The sequence below is a fragment of the Triticum dicoccoides genome, chromosome 3B (assembly GCF_002162155.2).
Source record: "Triticum dicoccoides isolate Atlit2015 ecotype Zavitan chromosome 3B, WEW_v2.0, whole genome shotgun sequence".
NCBI lineage: Eukaryota > Viridiplantae > Streptophyta > Magnoliopsida > Poales > Poaceae > Triticum > Triticum dicoccoides.
This window is the reverse complement of record NC_041385.1, coordinates 71,709,381-71,726,011: the sequence shown is the minus strand read 5'-3', so window position 1 is coordinate 71,726,011 and position 16,631 is coordinate 71,709,381. Positions and strand designations below refer to the sequence as shown.

General features: G+C 45.6%; 2 protein-coding genes across 2 annotated transcripts; one reads left to right on the top strand and one right to left on the bottom strand.

Moving 5' to 3' along the window:
• Positions 1–746: 746 nt before the first annotated feature.
• LOC119279311 lies at positions 747–4,137 on the bottom strand. The gene is made up of 7 exons (XM_037560595.1): positions 3,926–4,137; positions 3,219–3,822; positions 2,938–3,133; positions 1,581–1,740; positions 1,397–1,495; positions 1,253–1,321; positions 747–1,020 (listed from the first exon to the last, which is right to left on the bottom strand). Exons 1-7 carry the CDS (start codon positions 4,135–4,137, stop codon positions 861–863), a joined length of 1,500 nt encoding a protein of 499 aa, XP_037416492.1. The 3' UTR covers positions 747–860.
• Positions 4,138–4,872: 735 nt separating this feature from the next.
• On the top strand, positions 4,873–5,859 carry LOC119274771 (metallothionein-like protein type 2). The gene is made up of 2 exons (XM_037555496.1): positions 4,873–5,033; positions 5,341–5,859. The coding sequence occupies exons 1-2, from the start codon at positions 4,969–4,971 to the stop codon at positions 5,516–5,518; spliced, it is 243 nt and encodes an 80-aa protein (XP_037411393.1). The 5' UTR covers positions 4,873–4,968; the 3' UTR covers positions 5,519–5,859.
• The last annotated feature ends 10,772 nt before the right edge of the window (positions 5,860–16,631 follow it).

The window sequence follows — 16,631 nt, the reverse complement described above, 5'->3', positions numbered from 1 at the left end:
TCCCCGGTTTTTCCTCCCATGCCCCCTTTGGTTCATTGATCAAAATAAAACCAATATAAATAGAGCAATTTAGAATAATCTAAATCAAATCGGTACTTTTAGGAAACACATCCCACATCAAGTCGATCAAATCATATCAAATCTCAACTAAATCAAAATATTCTCGTCTTTCACCACTTATACTCAAATCAACTAATAATATATGTTGCAAAAATATAGAATACGATGGGGATGTAAGTGTCATATGTCCGAGAAGATTGGTGTTGTATGTCCACATTACAACGTACGGACAGTTAACCACTATTCTAGTTTAAAGTGAAATGATATTGAAAAATAGGATGTACTCGTAGTGATCTCTGTCCGTATAGAAAAGAGAGAATTCCTTCTATGACACTACTCCTAAAATATGATGCCTTATGTGACACTCCCAACTTTTTGCTTCCTTCTATGGCCACTTGTGTAAAATTTATGCCTCACATGACACTCTAGTGTATTTTTAGAGCTAACGGTGTCAACTTTTCACATGCAAAGTCACTTTTGCCCCAGGTGCAATGTGTGACAAAAAATACAAGAAATATTGTTGTACTATGTACTATGTAATATTGTTGTACTAATTCAAAAAAAATTCAAAAAATCGGCAAAACCTCCCCTATATTTTGATGCCATATCCCTTGCACACAGTTTACATGTATATAATCGATTGAACAATTTTCAACAAGTGCCATAAGCAACCAGATTCACACATATAAGTCACCAATAGTTCACATATGTCAGGCTAAAGGACTTCCAAAAGAACCGTCATATCACAGGAACTCCAAAAGAACCATTACATCAATGGAAGAGCATAGACGCATATGAAATTACAGGCTGAGCCTTCTTTTGCTTCTTGTGCTCATAGCAGGGCTAGGAGGATTAAACTTTCTGCTCCTTGTGCCCATTGCTGGGCTGTCAAGTGGCACCGGAATCTTCTCAGCAACCTTCTTTTTCGTCTTGGCCTTCTCAATGGAGCCAGTTTTTGATCTGCACATGCGTGTATGGCAACAGTAAGTTTAGGGCAATAATGACAGCATAAAGTTTATGGCAGTAGCAAGTTTATTGCAGTAATGACATAAGCAAATTTATGGCAGCAGTAAGTTTAGAGCAGCAGCAGCAACAAATTTATGGCAGCAATAAGTTTAGAGCAGCAACAAGTTTATGGCAGCAGCATAATACGTACATCAAGTTTATGGCAGCAAGTAATACAGAAAAGTACCTCTTTGAACCTCCAGATTCAGTGTTGTCATGTTTTCTCTTTTTCTTAGTTGTAGTTTCCAAGCTTTGGCTATAATGAGAAAGAAACAACTTAGAACATAAACTGAGTTTTCATACTCACTGGCAGAAGTGTATAAGTGCTAACCTTGGTGGTGGAAAAAGCATCCTTGTTGGTGCTCCATCCTCGCAAGGCACAATGGATTGGGCTGTTTTGCTAGTCTTTGCCCTCTTCTTTGGTGGTTCTCTACATGAGCAATAGGAAAAGTTGTTAAGACATGTAGTTGCAAACAAAAATAATAAGAGAAGCAAGAAAGAGTAATCTATATTACCTAATAGCCAACATTGCAGCAATGTCATCAGGGTTACCCTTCTTACAGTTGTGCCAATGATGCCCATATTCCTTACAAATTGGACATAAGTGCTTGCCCTTTTTTCTTTTCTTGTCACTACAACCTTTATATCTCTCAGTTTTAGGCCTGCCAGCTGTAGCTTTAAGTAGTGGTGGATGCATGAAAAATCCATGGTCAGATTTAGGCCATTGGCTCTTGTCAGGCATAGCAGGGATCAGGTTGGAATAGGCTGCTCTAAATTTTTCAATGGAATAATACAAATCAACGTAATTCTTTATGTGAGCATCGCTAAGTGACGTGATGAATGCAAGAGCATGTTTGCAAGGAAGACCATAAACTTGCCATTGTCGACATGAACATGTTCTATTTTGCAAGTTAACAATAAACCTAAAACCGCTGCCTCCTAATGCAACCACTTCAGCCACTTCTTCTGAGCATTCTACCACCTCCAAGTTGAATTCTCTAGTCAATGCATTTAACTTCTTCATTATGTGGGGTAGAATCAATCCATCTAACTTCTTTGCTACTTTTCTCCTATCATTCCACAAGATCATAATCAACTGCCTTGCCTTGTCCAAGAAATCGTCCAAGTTCAATGACTTGTGGTGCTTGATCCAATTGTTAAAGCACTCTGCCAAGTTGTTGGTTACATAGTCCACCTTGCATATGGTCGAGAATTGACTCCTAGACCACAACCTATTGTGCCACTTCCTAATATATGCTGTTGCGGCTGGCTTTACTGCCTCCATTGCAGCCCAATTCTTGTCAAATATATATGGGTTCCATGAGTAAGCAGCTGCCCATAGGTGGTCGTCAAATACTTTTCCAGTAAACTTCTTCTTGAAGTTGCTCACCAAGTGGAACATACATTCTCTATGTTCTGCCTCCGGGAAGACTTCTTTTACCCCTGTCATCACTGCTTGGCCAGCATCAGTGCATATGGCTAAACCTGTTGGTGATCCTATGGCCTGTCTTAGCAACTGCATGAACCAGATCCAATTTTCATTTGTTTCAGAGTCAAAAATTCCAAAGCAAACTGGATACATCCAATTATGGCCATCCACTGCAGTAGCACTAGCCAATTGCCCCTTGAATCTGCCTGTCATAAAGGTGCTATCCACAGCCAAATATGGCCTGCAACCACTAAGAAATCCATCTATGCAAGGTTTGAGAGCAACACAAATTCTTCTAAACCTTATTTTACCATTTATGGTATGATGGTCGATCTGCACTATGCTATTAGGGCAACAACTTTCAACTTGTGCTTTAAACCTATACAAGTTGTTAAAACTACTATCCCAATCACCGTATAGTTGCTTCAAGGCTAGCAGCTTACCCATATAGACTCTCTTGTAGTGGATTTTGATCTTGTAGTGTTCTTTCAGCTTTTTTCGCAATTCCATTGCTCCTAGAGTTGCATCTTCAATGAGCCAATCTTTCACCTTCTCACATATCCAGAACTTAGTTGCGTTCTTCACATTCTTTTTCCTTTTCGTACTAGAACAATCGTGCTCAAAAGGTTTCTTTTTCACCTACAAAAGAGGAATACAAGTAAGCTAAAATCTCCTCAACATTTATGCAAGATATATTCAGAAATAAGTACGGTTAGACAATTACCATTACAGTGCGCCTATCAGCTGTTGTAGAAGCATGTATCCTCCATGGGCAATCATCTTCATCTCTTCTTTTACAATAGGCCCTTAACCTACGTTGTGTGCTTTTCTCTGTGTTATACTCAAAGTCACGTTTGACTGCATGCTGAGAAAGAGCCAACTTAAACACATCCATATTGGGATATGTGGATCCTACAGTCATTGGAGGGTCTTGTTGGTCATACTCTATATTTGGGGCATGATCTGGCTCATGCAACTCCTCCTCCTCTACTTCAGGCTCCTCCTCGCTCCCATCCTCGCTCCCATCCTCGCTCCCATCCTTGCTCCCATCCTCGCTCTCAGCCTCAGAAACATTGGTTTTGTCTTTCTCTTTACCAGAAAAAAGAACCAATTTTGGAGGTATAGGTTCTTTCTCCAAATACATTTTCTCCTCATCAATACCAACATGCTCATTCTGTGGGATTGGGTTGCAAAGATAACTATCATCGGCCTCTTTTGTGTTGTTGTCTGCTTGAACATCTGTCCAATCCTCGGCGATAGGCTCATATGCTTCTTTGGAGGGATCACAGTATGCAATCAACATATGCACTACCTTTTCTGGATCCATCCTGCAAATCACAGAGAAATACATAAACATTGCTACTAAATCTCATACAACAATCGATTAGTAAGAAAATACAATTTTGGAAGTGGGGGTCACGAAGCACTCACCCTTCTTGCCAATCTGCCCAAGCCGACCAGCCCAAATCGGTGCGTTGCTCGCCCTCCGCGCCTCCAGGTCCACCCTCTGCGCCTCCAGGTCCGCCCTCCGCGCCTCCAGGCCTGCCCTCTGCCGCCCCGCCTTGCCCGCCCTCGGCCGCCCCGCCTTGCCCGCCCTCGGCCGCCCCGCCGCCTGGTTCTCCTTCAGCCGCCGCTTGCTCCATGGCGCTCTCGGCTGCCGCGCTTCCGGTGACACAGCCGCGCCGCCGCTGCTAGGGTTTCGCCCCGACGCGTGAGGTGCGGGCTCGGGGTGAGAAAGGCTGGCGCTAGCGATAAGGTGAGGAAGGCTGGGGTGCTCGATCGAGTCAAACGGGGGCAATTTGGTCCAGACGAGTTAAAAGTGACGGAACGATGTAACAGAACCGACGGCAGTGTCATGTGAGGCATAAATTTTACACAAGAGGTCACATGAGGAAGCAAAAAATGGGAGTGTCACATAAGGCATCAAATTTAAGAGTAGTGTCATAGAAGGAATTCTCTCTATAGAAAAAGCAAGCAATTTATCGGGCAAACGTTATCACGGGTTGATTCTGGAAAACCACACCACACTCCAGCCCAGCGGGTGACGAGCTAGCATGTTCGGGATGCTTCGGTGATAATTAATCGGGCGTACGCCACACTTGGCAGGGTAGAATTGTCGACCGTGGACGTGGAGCACGGATGCATGCAGGCCGGTAGCGCATTTTGTCCGCGTCCGCCGTCCATGGAGATGGACGGGCGGGCGGCCACCGTGCAAGTGCGTGCGTTGGTTCAATTCAATCAGCGAGGGGCCACAGCGGCACACGCCAGAAATCGACGGGCACCTCAGCAGTGGCGTCCAGCCCATGGCCTCCACGAGCCCCGAGACGTGGACGGTGGATAGCCCCCCTGCCCGCTCTATAAATCACGGGCGCACCAACAACCTTCCCTTCCAAAGCAGAGCAAGTGCAGATCGGATCAGACCAGAGACACAGAGCAGAGCGGATAAACTCGAGGGCAGTAGATCATCACCAACCATGTCGTGCTGCGGAGGCAACTGCGGGTGCGGATCCGGCTGCAAGTGCGGCAACGGCTGCGGAGGGTAAACCATCATCTCCTGATTTTTCTGCGTTCGATCTCTCCCATCTTCACGCCTTCTTTCTCAATCTTTTCTTTCGTTTCCCTCGATCCATCTCGTTCCGCTGCCTAAGAGATGAGGCCATGCATGTCCGTAGACCCCCTCTGCTCCTCAAGCACGAGAGAGGGATCTGTTTGTTTATCGCCCCCTTTGAGATGGGGCCATCCACGCTGTCTGTTTGTTTATCGATTTCTCAGAGAGATCTACGAGGATGATACTTCTTTCTTGTGATTGATGATGATTTCTGACTCGGATCGATGTATGCATGCAGGTGCAAGATGTACCCTGAGATGGACGAGGGGGTGACCACCACCTCCCAGACCCTCATCATGGGCGTCGCCCCCTCCAAGGGCACCCCGTCGTTCGAGGCCGCCGCCGAGACCGGAGCCGACAACGGCGGGTGCAAGTGCGGCTCCAACTGCACCTGCAACCCGTGCACCTGCAAGTGATCCATCAAATCAGGACAAGGAGATGGCATGGCATGGATGGACCTAATGAAGGAGCACTAGTAGTAGTTATGCATGGTGTGTGCGTTTGTGTTCTCTTTTTAATTGCCGCCGAGAATAAGACGAGATCTATCGTATCGTATCGTATCGTATCGTATCGAGCTAGTTCATGGCCCCTTGTGGCTTGTACCGTGTGGTGTGCAAGGCGCGCGTACGTCCTGTGTCTGTGACGCGCCTTTTCCTACTGTTCTAAGCTCCGTCCCGTGCCTTCCCGTTTTATCTACATATATGTAGACAACAATAATTTGGAGTTTCTGTCTATGTATGCATGTGTATCTGTATCACTATATGTGTGGCGCCAGCTCTTTGCTATTTTCTGTTTGTTCTTCTGTGCAAGTACAGGTAAAATGGCGATCCCCCATCGCAACACATAAAAAATAAAAATAAAATATGGCGACTCAAATCAACCTCCCCCCTTTAGTTGTAGTACTAGATGCTCATGCGTTAATTTGCTCTATAATTAGCATCTCAAAAAACAATCAAATTTTAAAATTGATGGCAAAATGTGTCATTAGATCCAATCAACTGGGTTTAAACAAGTTTACTTCGCCGAGCTAGAGGCCCAGAGGCGGCAATCAAGCTTTGCTCTGAATATAATTTTGCATTTCTTGTAAGGGTGTGCTTGTAAAGAATTTTGATATTTTTTTTAAACCACAATACAGTTGCAGAAGCTCACAAATATATAAATACACGCATCTCTATAAGCACACGCACACAACGCGGGTGAGGTTTGGCGGGTGAGGTTTGATCGCTGGGGCTATCTGCCCTCTTATCCATCCAACTATAGATTGATTCTCAACTCTCAAGACCTGTGATACTTGATGCATGGCCTTGGTCTTTTGGAATAAAAGAAGAATTCTATGCCATCCGTAAAAAGGACGCTCTGATTGTGCTGATTCGATACCAGCCATTTCAACCTGTTCTAGCGAAATGCTCATGTTGCTTTGGCTGGAGCTAGTTCAAACTCTTAGTAATTTGACACTTGGACAGTAAGTTAATTATGAGGGTCTATTATGTGCACTGCACTTTGTGTTCCTTGGATACATTTTCACGGCTTGGAAGAAAAGGTTAACACAAGAAGAAAGAATTGAGGGAAGTAAAATATGTCCAAACAACATAATGATATTGTGCTTGGAGCTACTGCAGATTCGTTATAAAATGTCATTGACACTAGAGACACGCTTGTGCAGAAATTAGTTCGTTACTGTATTCTATTTGAAGTCGCTTATTCTTGCCATTATTTCGACACACCGGCATATATTTGAATAGAAAAGGTTAAGAGAAGTGAATTATGCTCAAAAGAGCAAAATAATTCCACTGGTTTCTGCAACAATGTATTAACAAAAGAAAAACAATAATATGTGGCTGCTGGGATTCGAGCCCAGGTCTCCACTAAACTACAGCCACTTTGTTGTAAATTTTACAATGTAAACCTATATATCCTCAACATTGTTTGCATGTACCGCAAACCTTTGTAGCTCTTGCGCAGGCATCAGCTGATGCAAATCACCAACTTGCCAACCGACTGAGAAATCAGTCGGCTGCACGGGTCTTTTTCAAACTATGTAAGTTTAAGTTTTTTTTGGGTGGAAATTACGAAGTCAACAACAATCTTCTCTCAGGAACAAAAAAAAATAATATGTCAGCATCGATCTCCTTCTGGGCTAAGCCCAGCCCGCAAATTACAATGCCAGCTTGATGGTCTAGCCTATCCCATACTTATACGTAATCTGAGCCCATTTGCACACGTCCATGCCCCTCCCATCCGCCGCCGGCTCCACCTGAACGGGAGCACCTCCCAGCCGGCGACAACCATGGCGGAGGGAGCGAAGCCTCTCCTCCCAGGCCTTCCAGATGAGATCGCCGCCTGGGAGATCCTCGTCCGCCTCGACCCCAAATCCCTCCTCCGCTGCCGCGTCACATCCACCCAACTTCCTCCGGGCCCACCACGCCCGCCAGCCCGCCCTCCCTCTCCTGTACGGCGAGAGCAGAGTCCGCGGCGAAGACGAGTTCGCCAGCAGCAGCGACGAAGACGGCGACGGCTGCCCCGACCGTGCCGACTGCTTAGATATCATCCACTTCGACCACCGCGCCAGCGACCAGCTCCAGCCCGTCGCGCGATTTGCCCACGTCTGCATCCGTCCGGAAGTGCTTGGCATGTTCAGCTTTAATCGTGGAGAGATGCATGTCAGTTGACATCTGGGTGTTGCAGGACTATGAAAGCGAGGTCTGGACCCTCAAGTGCCATATTAAATTGCCGGTTACAGAGGTTAGGGCGCGGTGTGAAAGTCTTGATGATGATGAATACTGGGATGTGGTGGTCGAGCCTGGGGATGGTCAGTTGATCGTGCTGGTCAAACTTGCCGAGTGGCTGCTTCAAGTTGACATGGATGGCAAGTTGGTCGCCAATTTCCATCGCCAAGGTGTCTGGCCTACTCAATTTCAACTCAAACAATCTCTTGTTCCGCATGCCTTCTTTCCAACACTAGAGGGCTATGTTGTGAACGAGGTGCCTTTCTTATGAAGATTGTTGATTAGTGAGCCGCAATATGTATGAGGTTTGTTTGAAATGCAATATTTCTGAATTGGGTCCACTATGAGCCTACTAGCTTCTTTGTCTATGCGCATAAAATTCTAATCAAGAAGCTTTGACTGTTACATAGTTGTATGAAACTATGCTTTGTGTCGAGACCATTTCAGAATGAAGGGATTATTGTGCGTGTCGATGCCAAATTTACCAAGTCATTTTCGTGTGTGTGAAATACTGAAATATGTGCTAATTGATCTACCTATGTCCCCATTTCCCCCTATATCTCTATTTTTCCCAAGGACTGTAACAAGATCCATGTTCTATATAAAATAATGTGCTATTTGCTATTAAAAAGGATTAACATAGGCATGCTTGCAACTGCTAATACATTTTCACACACTTTCTATTGCAAAGCTTAGGGTAACGCCTCACTCTGAATGTACAAGAGATCTAGTTGAGTGAGTTTGAAGTGCGAGATGGTTGTTGTATATAATATCACTCTAAGTTCCAACGCCATGTGTTCACTCTTACAAAGTACTCCTTACTTCAAAAAATACTAATAAAAAATAAGAAAATTGATATGAGTGAAATGTGCATAAGCTGTTACTCCCTTCGTATGAGTTACATTTTTTGTTTTCTGCCACTTCATCTTCAGCAGTTGACAATCTATGTGCATCTGAAGGCTGGCTGAAATCTGTGGGACTAGCATGTTGTGTGAAAACAAACGCAGTAGGCGACCGAGGGAAAGAAAGGACTAAGTTTGAGTGAGCTTTTACCATTGGTCCTGCTTGCTTGAGTACCCTATTTCATTTTCCTATTATGCGTGCAGCTCATAAGTTGCTGGAGAAAACAGTGGTAGCTGGGTCTTTCATATGAGACTTTTTCAGGCTGGCGTAGATAGAGGGTGCAATCTCAGCCATGCTCTTCAACCAAGTGATAAGAAGGAAAAGTTCAAAAAAAGTGATGAGGAGGAAGGTAAAGTTCAGAACTGTTTTTCTTCACCAAGTCTCAGTGTACTATCCACTACTGAAATTTCCCTGCCCCTATATGTAGTACTCTCTCCGATCCATAATAAGTGTAATGGTTTTAGTTCAAATTTGAACTAAAACCACGACACTTATGATAGATCTTACTAAATATTATAACAAATGAAAATAGTGGTTGATTTCTACTAGAGAAGCCGCCAGCATCCGTAGCAAATAAGAAAGCCAACAGAAAAGGAGTCCCACTGCCCAAATCTAGTTATTACAGGAACCAGCTTAGACCAACGGTCATGCCCATAAGCAAAACATGTCCAAAATTCACAGGAAGATAGAACTGCAACTTGCAAATGTCCCAAACACAGGTGCCCATCCATGTATTTGGGCATAAGCTGCCTGGGCGACCATCTTCAGCATCAGAACTCCTTCCTCAAGTTCTTTTTGCTGAAGCGTTAAAACGCTATCTGTAATTAAGCATCAGCCACAAGAATATCTTGGTTTTGGGCTTTGGGGGGAACTATAAGTTTCCACATGAATATGTAGTTCACCAGGGCCCTCTCTTTCAGTTGAAGGTATAAAGATCCAACACTGATTTTTTGGTTCCCATATGCCCAAAGCCCCATTTTTAGTTATCCTCTCAGTGTATCTCAGACGATCCAGATGGAAATATCTTCCCCTTATGTTCTCCCTGCAAAATTTTTTTGGTTGCTTCACATTAAGTGGCTGTTATATATGCCTGATAGTTTATAAATGCAATTCCTGTTGGGCTTTTTTTTAAACGGAGGCAAAAGATTTGCCTCATTCATTAATTAAGAAGTTAGAACGTGACCGCTTTCCATGAACGAACATGACCGCCAGATCAACGAACGGCGCTACAAGCGTTAGGCGCTCTCGGAACCGAAACTATGTCCTTTTATTTCAAAGCAAGAAAATTGCACAAACCATCAATTATTGGTGTTGCTTTTGCACACAACGAGAAAAATTGTGAAAAAAAATCTAGCATATTTTCACAACATTTCATGTCAAATTCAAAACATTGCGTGAGATACAAAAATGACAAATTTGACATTAATGTGATAATGAACCAAATCTAAAGCCCAACTTATGTTATGTACTATTCTGTATCGTATTTGTTATTTTTGTACCTCGAGCAATATTTCGAATTCTGATTTGAAATTTTGCGACAACATAGACCGATGTTGCGTGAATGTGCTAACTTCAACTTCAAAAGACATAAAAAATCAAGCATTTTAAAATACGTTAAGGGCATCCAGTGCACCGGTAGCACCACAAGCATTGATGCACCAGATACATTCCCTGCACAGAACACCTATTCTACGGGTTTGTTGCACATAACAAGGCATATTGGTGTAATAGCTACGTCTAATCCAGTTTTTAGCTGTGTTGATGTGATTTTACATGGGTGGGGCCCGCTTGTAAGCGCATCTGTGTCAAACAAAACCGGCAGCTAGCACTGCATGCATGCATGCATGCGGACTGCTAGTGATCTGCTACACGGCCAAGATCACAGATCGTGGTGATCTTTCTTAGCTAAGGAATCTCGGTAGAAGGGGCTGTGCCGCAGAGAAGAGAAGAAACGACGGGGCGCCACACAAAAATCCCGGACTTCCCTCAACTAACCGCTCCCTCGTCGTATGCATGGCATGCATAAGTATGGGCGTTGCACAGCTGCTCGGCCTGCCAAGTACATAAATCAGTGAAGCCATGGCGGCGATCCAGCGGCACACGTCCCTTCCTCTTGTGCTCCCCCTCCTCCTTCTCGCGGCGGCTGGTGTGGCTGGCGCTGCGGCCGGCGGCGCATCCTCCTACCTCATCAAGTCGACGTGCGCCGCGCTGACCAACACCACCTGGTTCACCCCCTACCGCTTCTGCGTGCGCACGCTCTCCGCCGACCCGGCGGCGACATCGGCAACCGACACGCGCGGGCTGGCCGCCGCCGCGGCCAACCTCACCGCCACCAACGTCACGTCAACGCTGGTCGTCCTCACCAGGCTCATGGGCAGCCTCCAGCAGTGCCTCGTCCAGTACAAGATCATGAACGGATCGGTTGTCAGCGGGCTCAGCGACCTCCGTGCCGGCCGCCTCGACGCGGCGTGGCACAATCTGAAGAACGCCTCGTACATGCCCAATTTCTGCGAGCTGGCGCTGGTGGAGGGAAACCCCAAGAAAGACCCGCTGAAAGAGGAGAACCAGGGTAACATGTTGCTATCAGGCATGGCGTATGATATCATGGAGCTCATCGCCGCACCGCCGTACTGATCCATCTTATTAGAGATATAGTAGTTGAACAGAATGGCTAGTTAGTTTCTTCTGTTTGCAAAAATAATACTAGTAGTGTTAATTAAGTTGATCTTCTATTTGATTGGTAACCCCCAAGTATATGTACGCGCTGTGGATTCTGGTGGGAGGTTTCAGGCTGCTGCGGTGTTCTCGGGTGCAGCTAGCGCATCCTGGAAGACACCATCCAAAGGCTGTCCCACACATGTCCTGTATATACTAGGTGCGGCAATGCTACACGTACAAACGATTTACAGGCTTTTACAGGATGGTTAATCTTGATTTGTTGTTAGATGGAAGAAGCGTGTAAAAGCGTGTAAGTCTTTGTATGTCTAGCATTCTTGATAATAGGTGCCTGCCTATGCTAGCAATAGCTACCTTCTTCCTTTCGTTGCGAGCGAGCGACGCGCAATTCCCTCACTTCTTTCCTCAATCATCAATCAATCGATTAATCATTTTCTTTAAAAAAATCAATGTGCGCGCGCGCGTGAGTCACGCCTTTTTAGACGTGCACCTAGTCTATCTAATAAGCTGATTCGAGTTGTTGCCTGTGATCCAACCCAAAGTCGACCCACGCATGCATCTCCCTCCTTCTCTCCGGTCGCCGGATACCTCCTCTTTCTTCCGCCTACCGCCGCCACCACTCCTCCTCGGCCAAAATACGGCAACACATGCATCCGATTCAGCAGTTGTAACTCGCAAGTTTCAACGGAGGAACGTACGTACGGGGATGGTTGAGCGGATTGCATGCCGGCGAGCGACGGCGTCGTTGCACACGCGGGAAACAAGAGAGAGGGCCTCGATCGTCTACTCCTTCCTCTCCGGCGAACCCGTCTGTCTACGACATCCTCGATCGTCTCCTTCCTCCTCTCTCTCTCGCTTCGCTCTCTCTCTCTCTATACACGTACGACGGTACGAGGCGAAACAAACGGCGTTGGCTTCCGTTTCCGGCTCCAGACTCTCGTCCTCTCCTCCAAGCAAGAGTCGAAGATCAGTGGCGGACTGGACTGCTCGCCGGAGTGACGGATATGCATGCATGCATGCATACATGGACAAGTGATCACTGGCTGGGTCTCACACCGATAGAGGACGCGCGAGGAGCAAGGCCGCTGAGTGACACTGCATCTGCATGCAGTTCCCCCGGCCCGCTCATGCATGCATGATGGGCCGCCGCCGTGGTTGCCTTGCCGCAGACCAACTCCAACTCCGATCAAATCCGTCCCAGCCGATCGAGGAGTCGCCGTGCATGCATGATGCATCTCCATCTCCTCGATCGGTGAGGATGACTTCCTTTTTCTCCTCTTCATCACACAACATAAACATGGGGGAGATCTGTCGTGCCGTGCCCAACGTCCGGCGTGGGCGCTGAGCATGCACGGGCGGCCGGCGCTCCAAGGTACGTCAGTGCTCCTCCCGGAGGTGATCCATGTCCAGGAACGGCCGACCAACTCCTCCTCCTCCTCATGTTGCAGTCCACCGGTCGACGAGCTCCCTCAAACAAACTGAGTTTCAGTTTCTTCTTAGTTAATTTGCGGATAACAAGAGCACCCGATCGACCGAGCGGCCGTCAAATCAATATAAAGACGTCCCAGCGGATCGAGGAGTCGCCGTGCATGATGCATCTCCATCTCCTCGATCCAAGGAGAAGAAGGCAGCCTAGCTAAGCTACGTCAACGACGACCTAATGAAAATCACCTCTCCATCCATCATTTTCTCAGTAACACAAAAGGTTGGATGCGTGCACTCCGACCGGCGTTTCATTCACGCCTACGTGCCTTAGCTACACACGTAGATAGTCCTAACGACATGCATATGCACGCATATCAATCTATCTACTGATCCCTCGTACCATAATATATGTCGTTTTAGCAGCTCAATATTATGGTATATATAGAGGGAGTAGCATCTTTCTACACATGCATCTACTACAGCCTCACCCCCCTCCTCCCTATAGGCGACGCGGAGGGAACCAGTAGCCCCACCTTCTCCTCCCTCGGCACATCCAGGGGGTAGAGCCTAGATGGCGGAGGCCCTTCTCGGCGGTGGCACTCAGGGTCTTCAGTGGCGGTGGTGAGTTGCGTGGTCACCACAGAGGAATCGAAGGCAAGATAATTCTCCGCTCACCCTAGGTGCATGCAACATGCATGGACAAGAGTGCAAACACATTAATTGTAACTCAAGAAAGAAAGTTGATCCCTGATCAAATATGTACTCCAATACTTATATATGTATTAACATCTCCAATACTTAAGTTATATGTTATGAAAATTAATTTCATCATGCATCTAATATTATTGATTTCATAGCGTGGATGTTGATATCGTTTCCTAGAAAGCTAGTCAAATTATAGAAAATTTGACTTTGACCAAATCTTATATGCAAACTGAAAAGAAACGGAGGAAGTACTATGCGTTGCCACATGCAAGGAACTATGTCCACTTTTACCACCACTATGACCCCTCTTCCAACCACTTGGGTGAGAGGACATGCCACAAATACCAAGGTTAGCCACACGTCATACTCGTGGTCAGCAAGGCCACCACGGCTTTGACAAGTAATCAATGAGATTGGTTGAGCTGGCCTTTTCGTCTTCACCCTTGAAATCTTTTTCATATATATGTGTTGTCTTCTAGTGCATGTGATTGTAGCCCTGGCTACTGGCTAGCCCCTTCATGCATGCAAACACATGGTATGCATCTTGTTACCGGCAAACACATGGTATGCATCTTAGATTGAATGGCCTTGTTACCGGTTCACACCATACAACTTTTGTACATGCATCAATTATCCTATAATCATTTTTAATGATTTTGGGTCGTCATAGTTTGTGCATGATAAAAATTACCATGTACATCAAAGGCATGGAAGAAAACCATGTTTGGTAACTACCATTTCTCAACATCACTCGCCTAGTCAGCATGAAGTCAGTTATTTCATGTGATGGAAATGGTTAATGCCTATCATTTTTCATGTGCATGCCAGTTTTTTAAGCTTTGTTGTGGTATCATTGCCATCTTATTATGTATTAATTGTTTTCACGTACATATGTAGGGGATAAGAGTGCTTGATTGAACGGCATGACGCCATTCTATTAGCTCACCGACTGGATTGTTGCCAGCAACGACAAAGAGTGGTCTCCGACCTCACGCACTTAAATGAGGAAAATTGCGCTCGATCATGAACCAACCAGCTCTCTCGTCAGTTAGATGTGGGTGGGCGACTGGGATAGGTTGGATATGAGGATTGATCCGCGGGAGGTCATGATTGACCACTCACAGAGCAATCAACACTCGCTCATGGGGTGAGCTATATTTTGACACTTGTGTGCCATTTGATGTGACCTCCGTTTTCAAGCACGTGAATGAGATAATTCAGTTCCACTCATAATCTCTGTTATGTCGGATATGGGCGGACGACTCAAATTGGCTGGAGAGGGGATCGATCCCTGGGAGGGTCGCAACCAACGGGTCTCGTGCAGCTGTCGTTCTCCTTGTTTGTGTGGCTCGGCTAGATTTTGCCGCCCAAAATATTTTCAGATTACTCTGAAATGCTCCTGGAAATGCGTCAGGTCCCGCTCTTGCTCGTGCTCGCTTAGGCCGTCTAGTAAAGTAAAATCCTTTATGGCTAAGCGCTAATAAACGAAAATAGGTAATTTCAGTGTTACATACAAAATGGAATTGGCATGTGCAATCTAGGCAGCGATGGCAAGCCATATCTATGGTGCACACACGGATTTTGAGTCCGCCGTGCTCTTCGCCTCTTCAAGAAGACGAACAATGATGTTACTACTTCTACAGTATTGAATCAACTGCTGCATGTCTGTCCACAACGTGCGGCAGGTATAGCTTCTTGTTGTAAGCAAAAGCCTGCCCTCGTCTGCGAGCCACCGCGTGCATGGGCGAGGGAGAAGGTGTGTAGTAATAAAATCAAGCTTCTTCTAGTTGTACAAGTTGAAGCGACACATCATAGCACTGGCTCTACATGCTTGCCTTTAAACTTGGCTAAAAGACCCGCAGTGTACAATATATTTGCTGCAACCTCTAACATTTACCCCACCACAAATTAATATATATATTCCTGTCTTGACCAGACGAGCGTGCAAACTACAATCACCAGGATGATAGGTAGGGCCAGAAGATTATTTTAATCAAAAAATGCTTCGAGACGGCCTCATAGCATGGAGCCGACCCCAACGATTTTAAGCATAGAGGCACGATACACGCTATCCTGGACTACTCTACATATGAAATTGCCAGACGGGCGTCTGGGTTGCGCTTGGCTCTTTGCCTCTTCGGGAAGTCGAACAATGATGGTACTACTGCAGTGGAGTACTACAATATGCTTCTGGCCATCTGACACCGAATGAAATGCTGCATGTCCACCGCGTGCGGGAGGGAGGGCGTGTAGCGAAAGCTTTTCCTAGTCCTGCGAGCCACCACGCTCATGAGCGAGGGAGAGGGCGTTGTAATCAAACTTCTCCTTGTTGTACGAGTTGACGCGACACATCAAAGCAGTGCACTCGATATATTTCAATAATTTGCGTTTTATTGATGCATTAATTACAACGCATGCATGCTATGACTTTCCTTTTGATACTTGCATGTGTTGATTTAATGCACCTTGAAGTAGTATGAATATGTGATGGTAAAGCTTTGTAATGCCCTGGCCCTAAAGCGAGAGATGGTTGTGCACGAGGAGGGACGACAGACGAGGAGCTCCGTCCTGGTTTATTGGTTCCTATGATAATCTGTGCCAAATTTTGACTATAAATTTAACTAATCAAATGTTCATGCATGTCACAAAAAATTACATCATTGAAAACTATGTTCAAATACGAATCAAAGGATATAATTTTTGTTAACATGCACTAACATTTTGGCAGTTAAATCTTTGGTCAAAATTTAGCACAAAATACAAAGGGGCCCAATAAATATTGTACTCTCACATTTTGTTTTGAGGATACTCCCACATAGAAAATATAAATAATAATGCATGTTGGGGAAGCCCACGTTTCCGATAATTTTAGCCATGGGCTTGTTCACAAATTTTACGAGGCGGTGGTTGTTCATTTAATGGAGGGTCTAGTACCAGACTTGAACGATACAAAGTGCGACCTGGCACACGGTAACACCATTTGATCTCAGAAAACAATCAACAACTCAAAAATAACGGCGACCTGGCATGTACATAATTTTAAACGATTGTTTTGATTGAGTGAAAAAAGAAAACTACCCCACTATACATACAT

Bases quoted from the DNA above. Each gene is read 5' to 3' on its own strand.
- LOC119279311 (XM_037560595.1), bottom strand. From the start codon at position 4,137: ATGGAGCAAGCGGCGGCTGAAGGAGAACCAGGCGGCGGGGCGGCCGAG. The intron at 1,322-1,396 runs GTTAGCACTTAT...TTCTCATTATAG, and splicing joins ATGCTTTTTCCACCACCAAG to CCAAAGCTTGGAAACTACAA. The intron at 1,021-1,252 runs GTACTTTTCTGT...ACGCATGTGCAG, and splicing joins GAATCTGGAGGTTCAAAGAG to ATCAAAAACTGGCTCCATTG.
- LOC119274771 (XM_037555496.1), top strand. From the start codon at position 4,969: ATGTCGTGCTGCGGAGGCAACTGCGGGTGCGGATCCGGCTGCAAGTGC. The intron at 5,034-5,340 runs GTAAACCATCAT...GTATGCATGCAG, and splicing joins TGCGGCAACGGCTGCGGAGG to GTGCAAGATGTACCCTGAGA.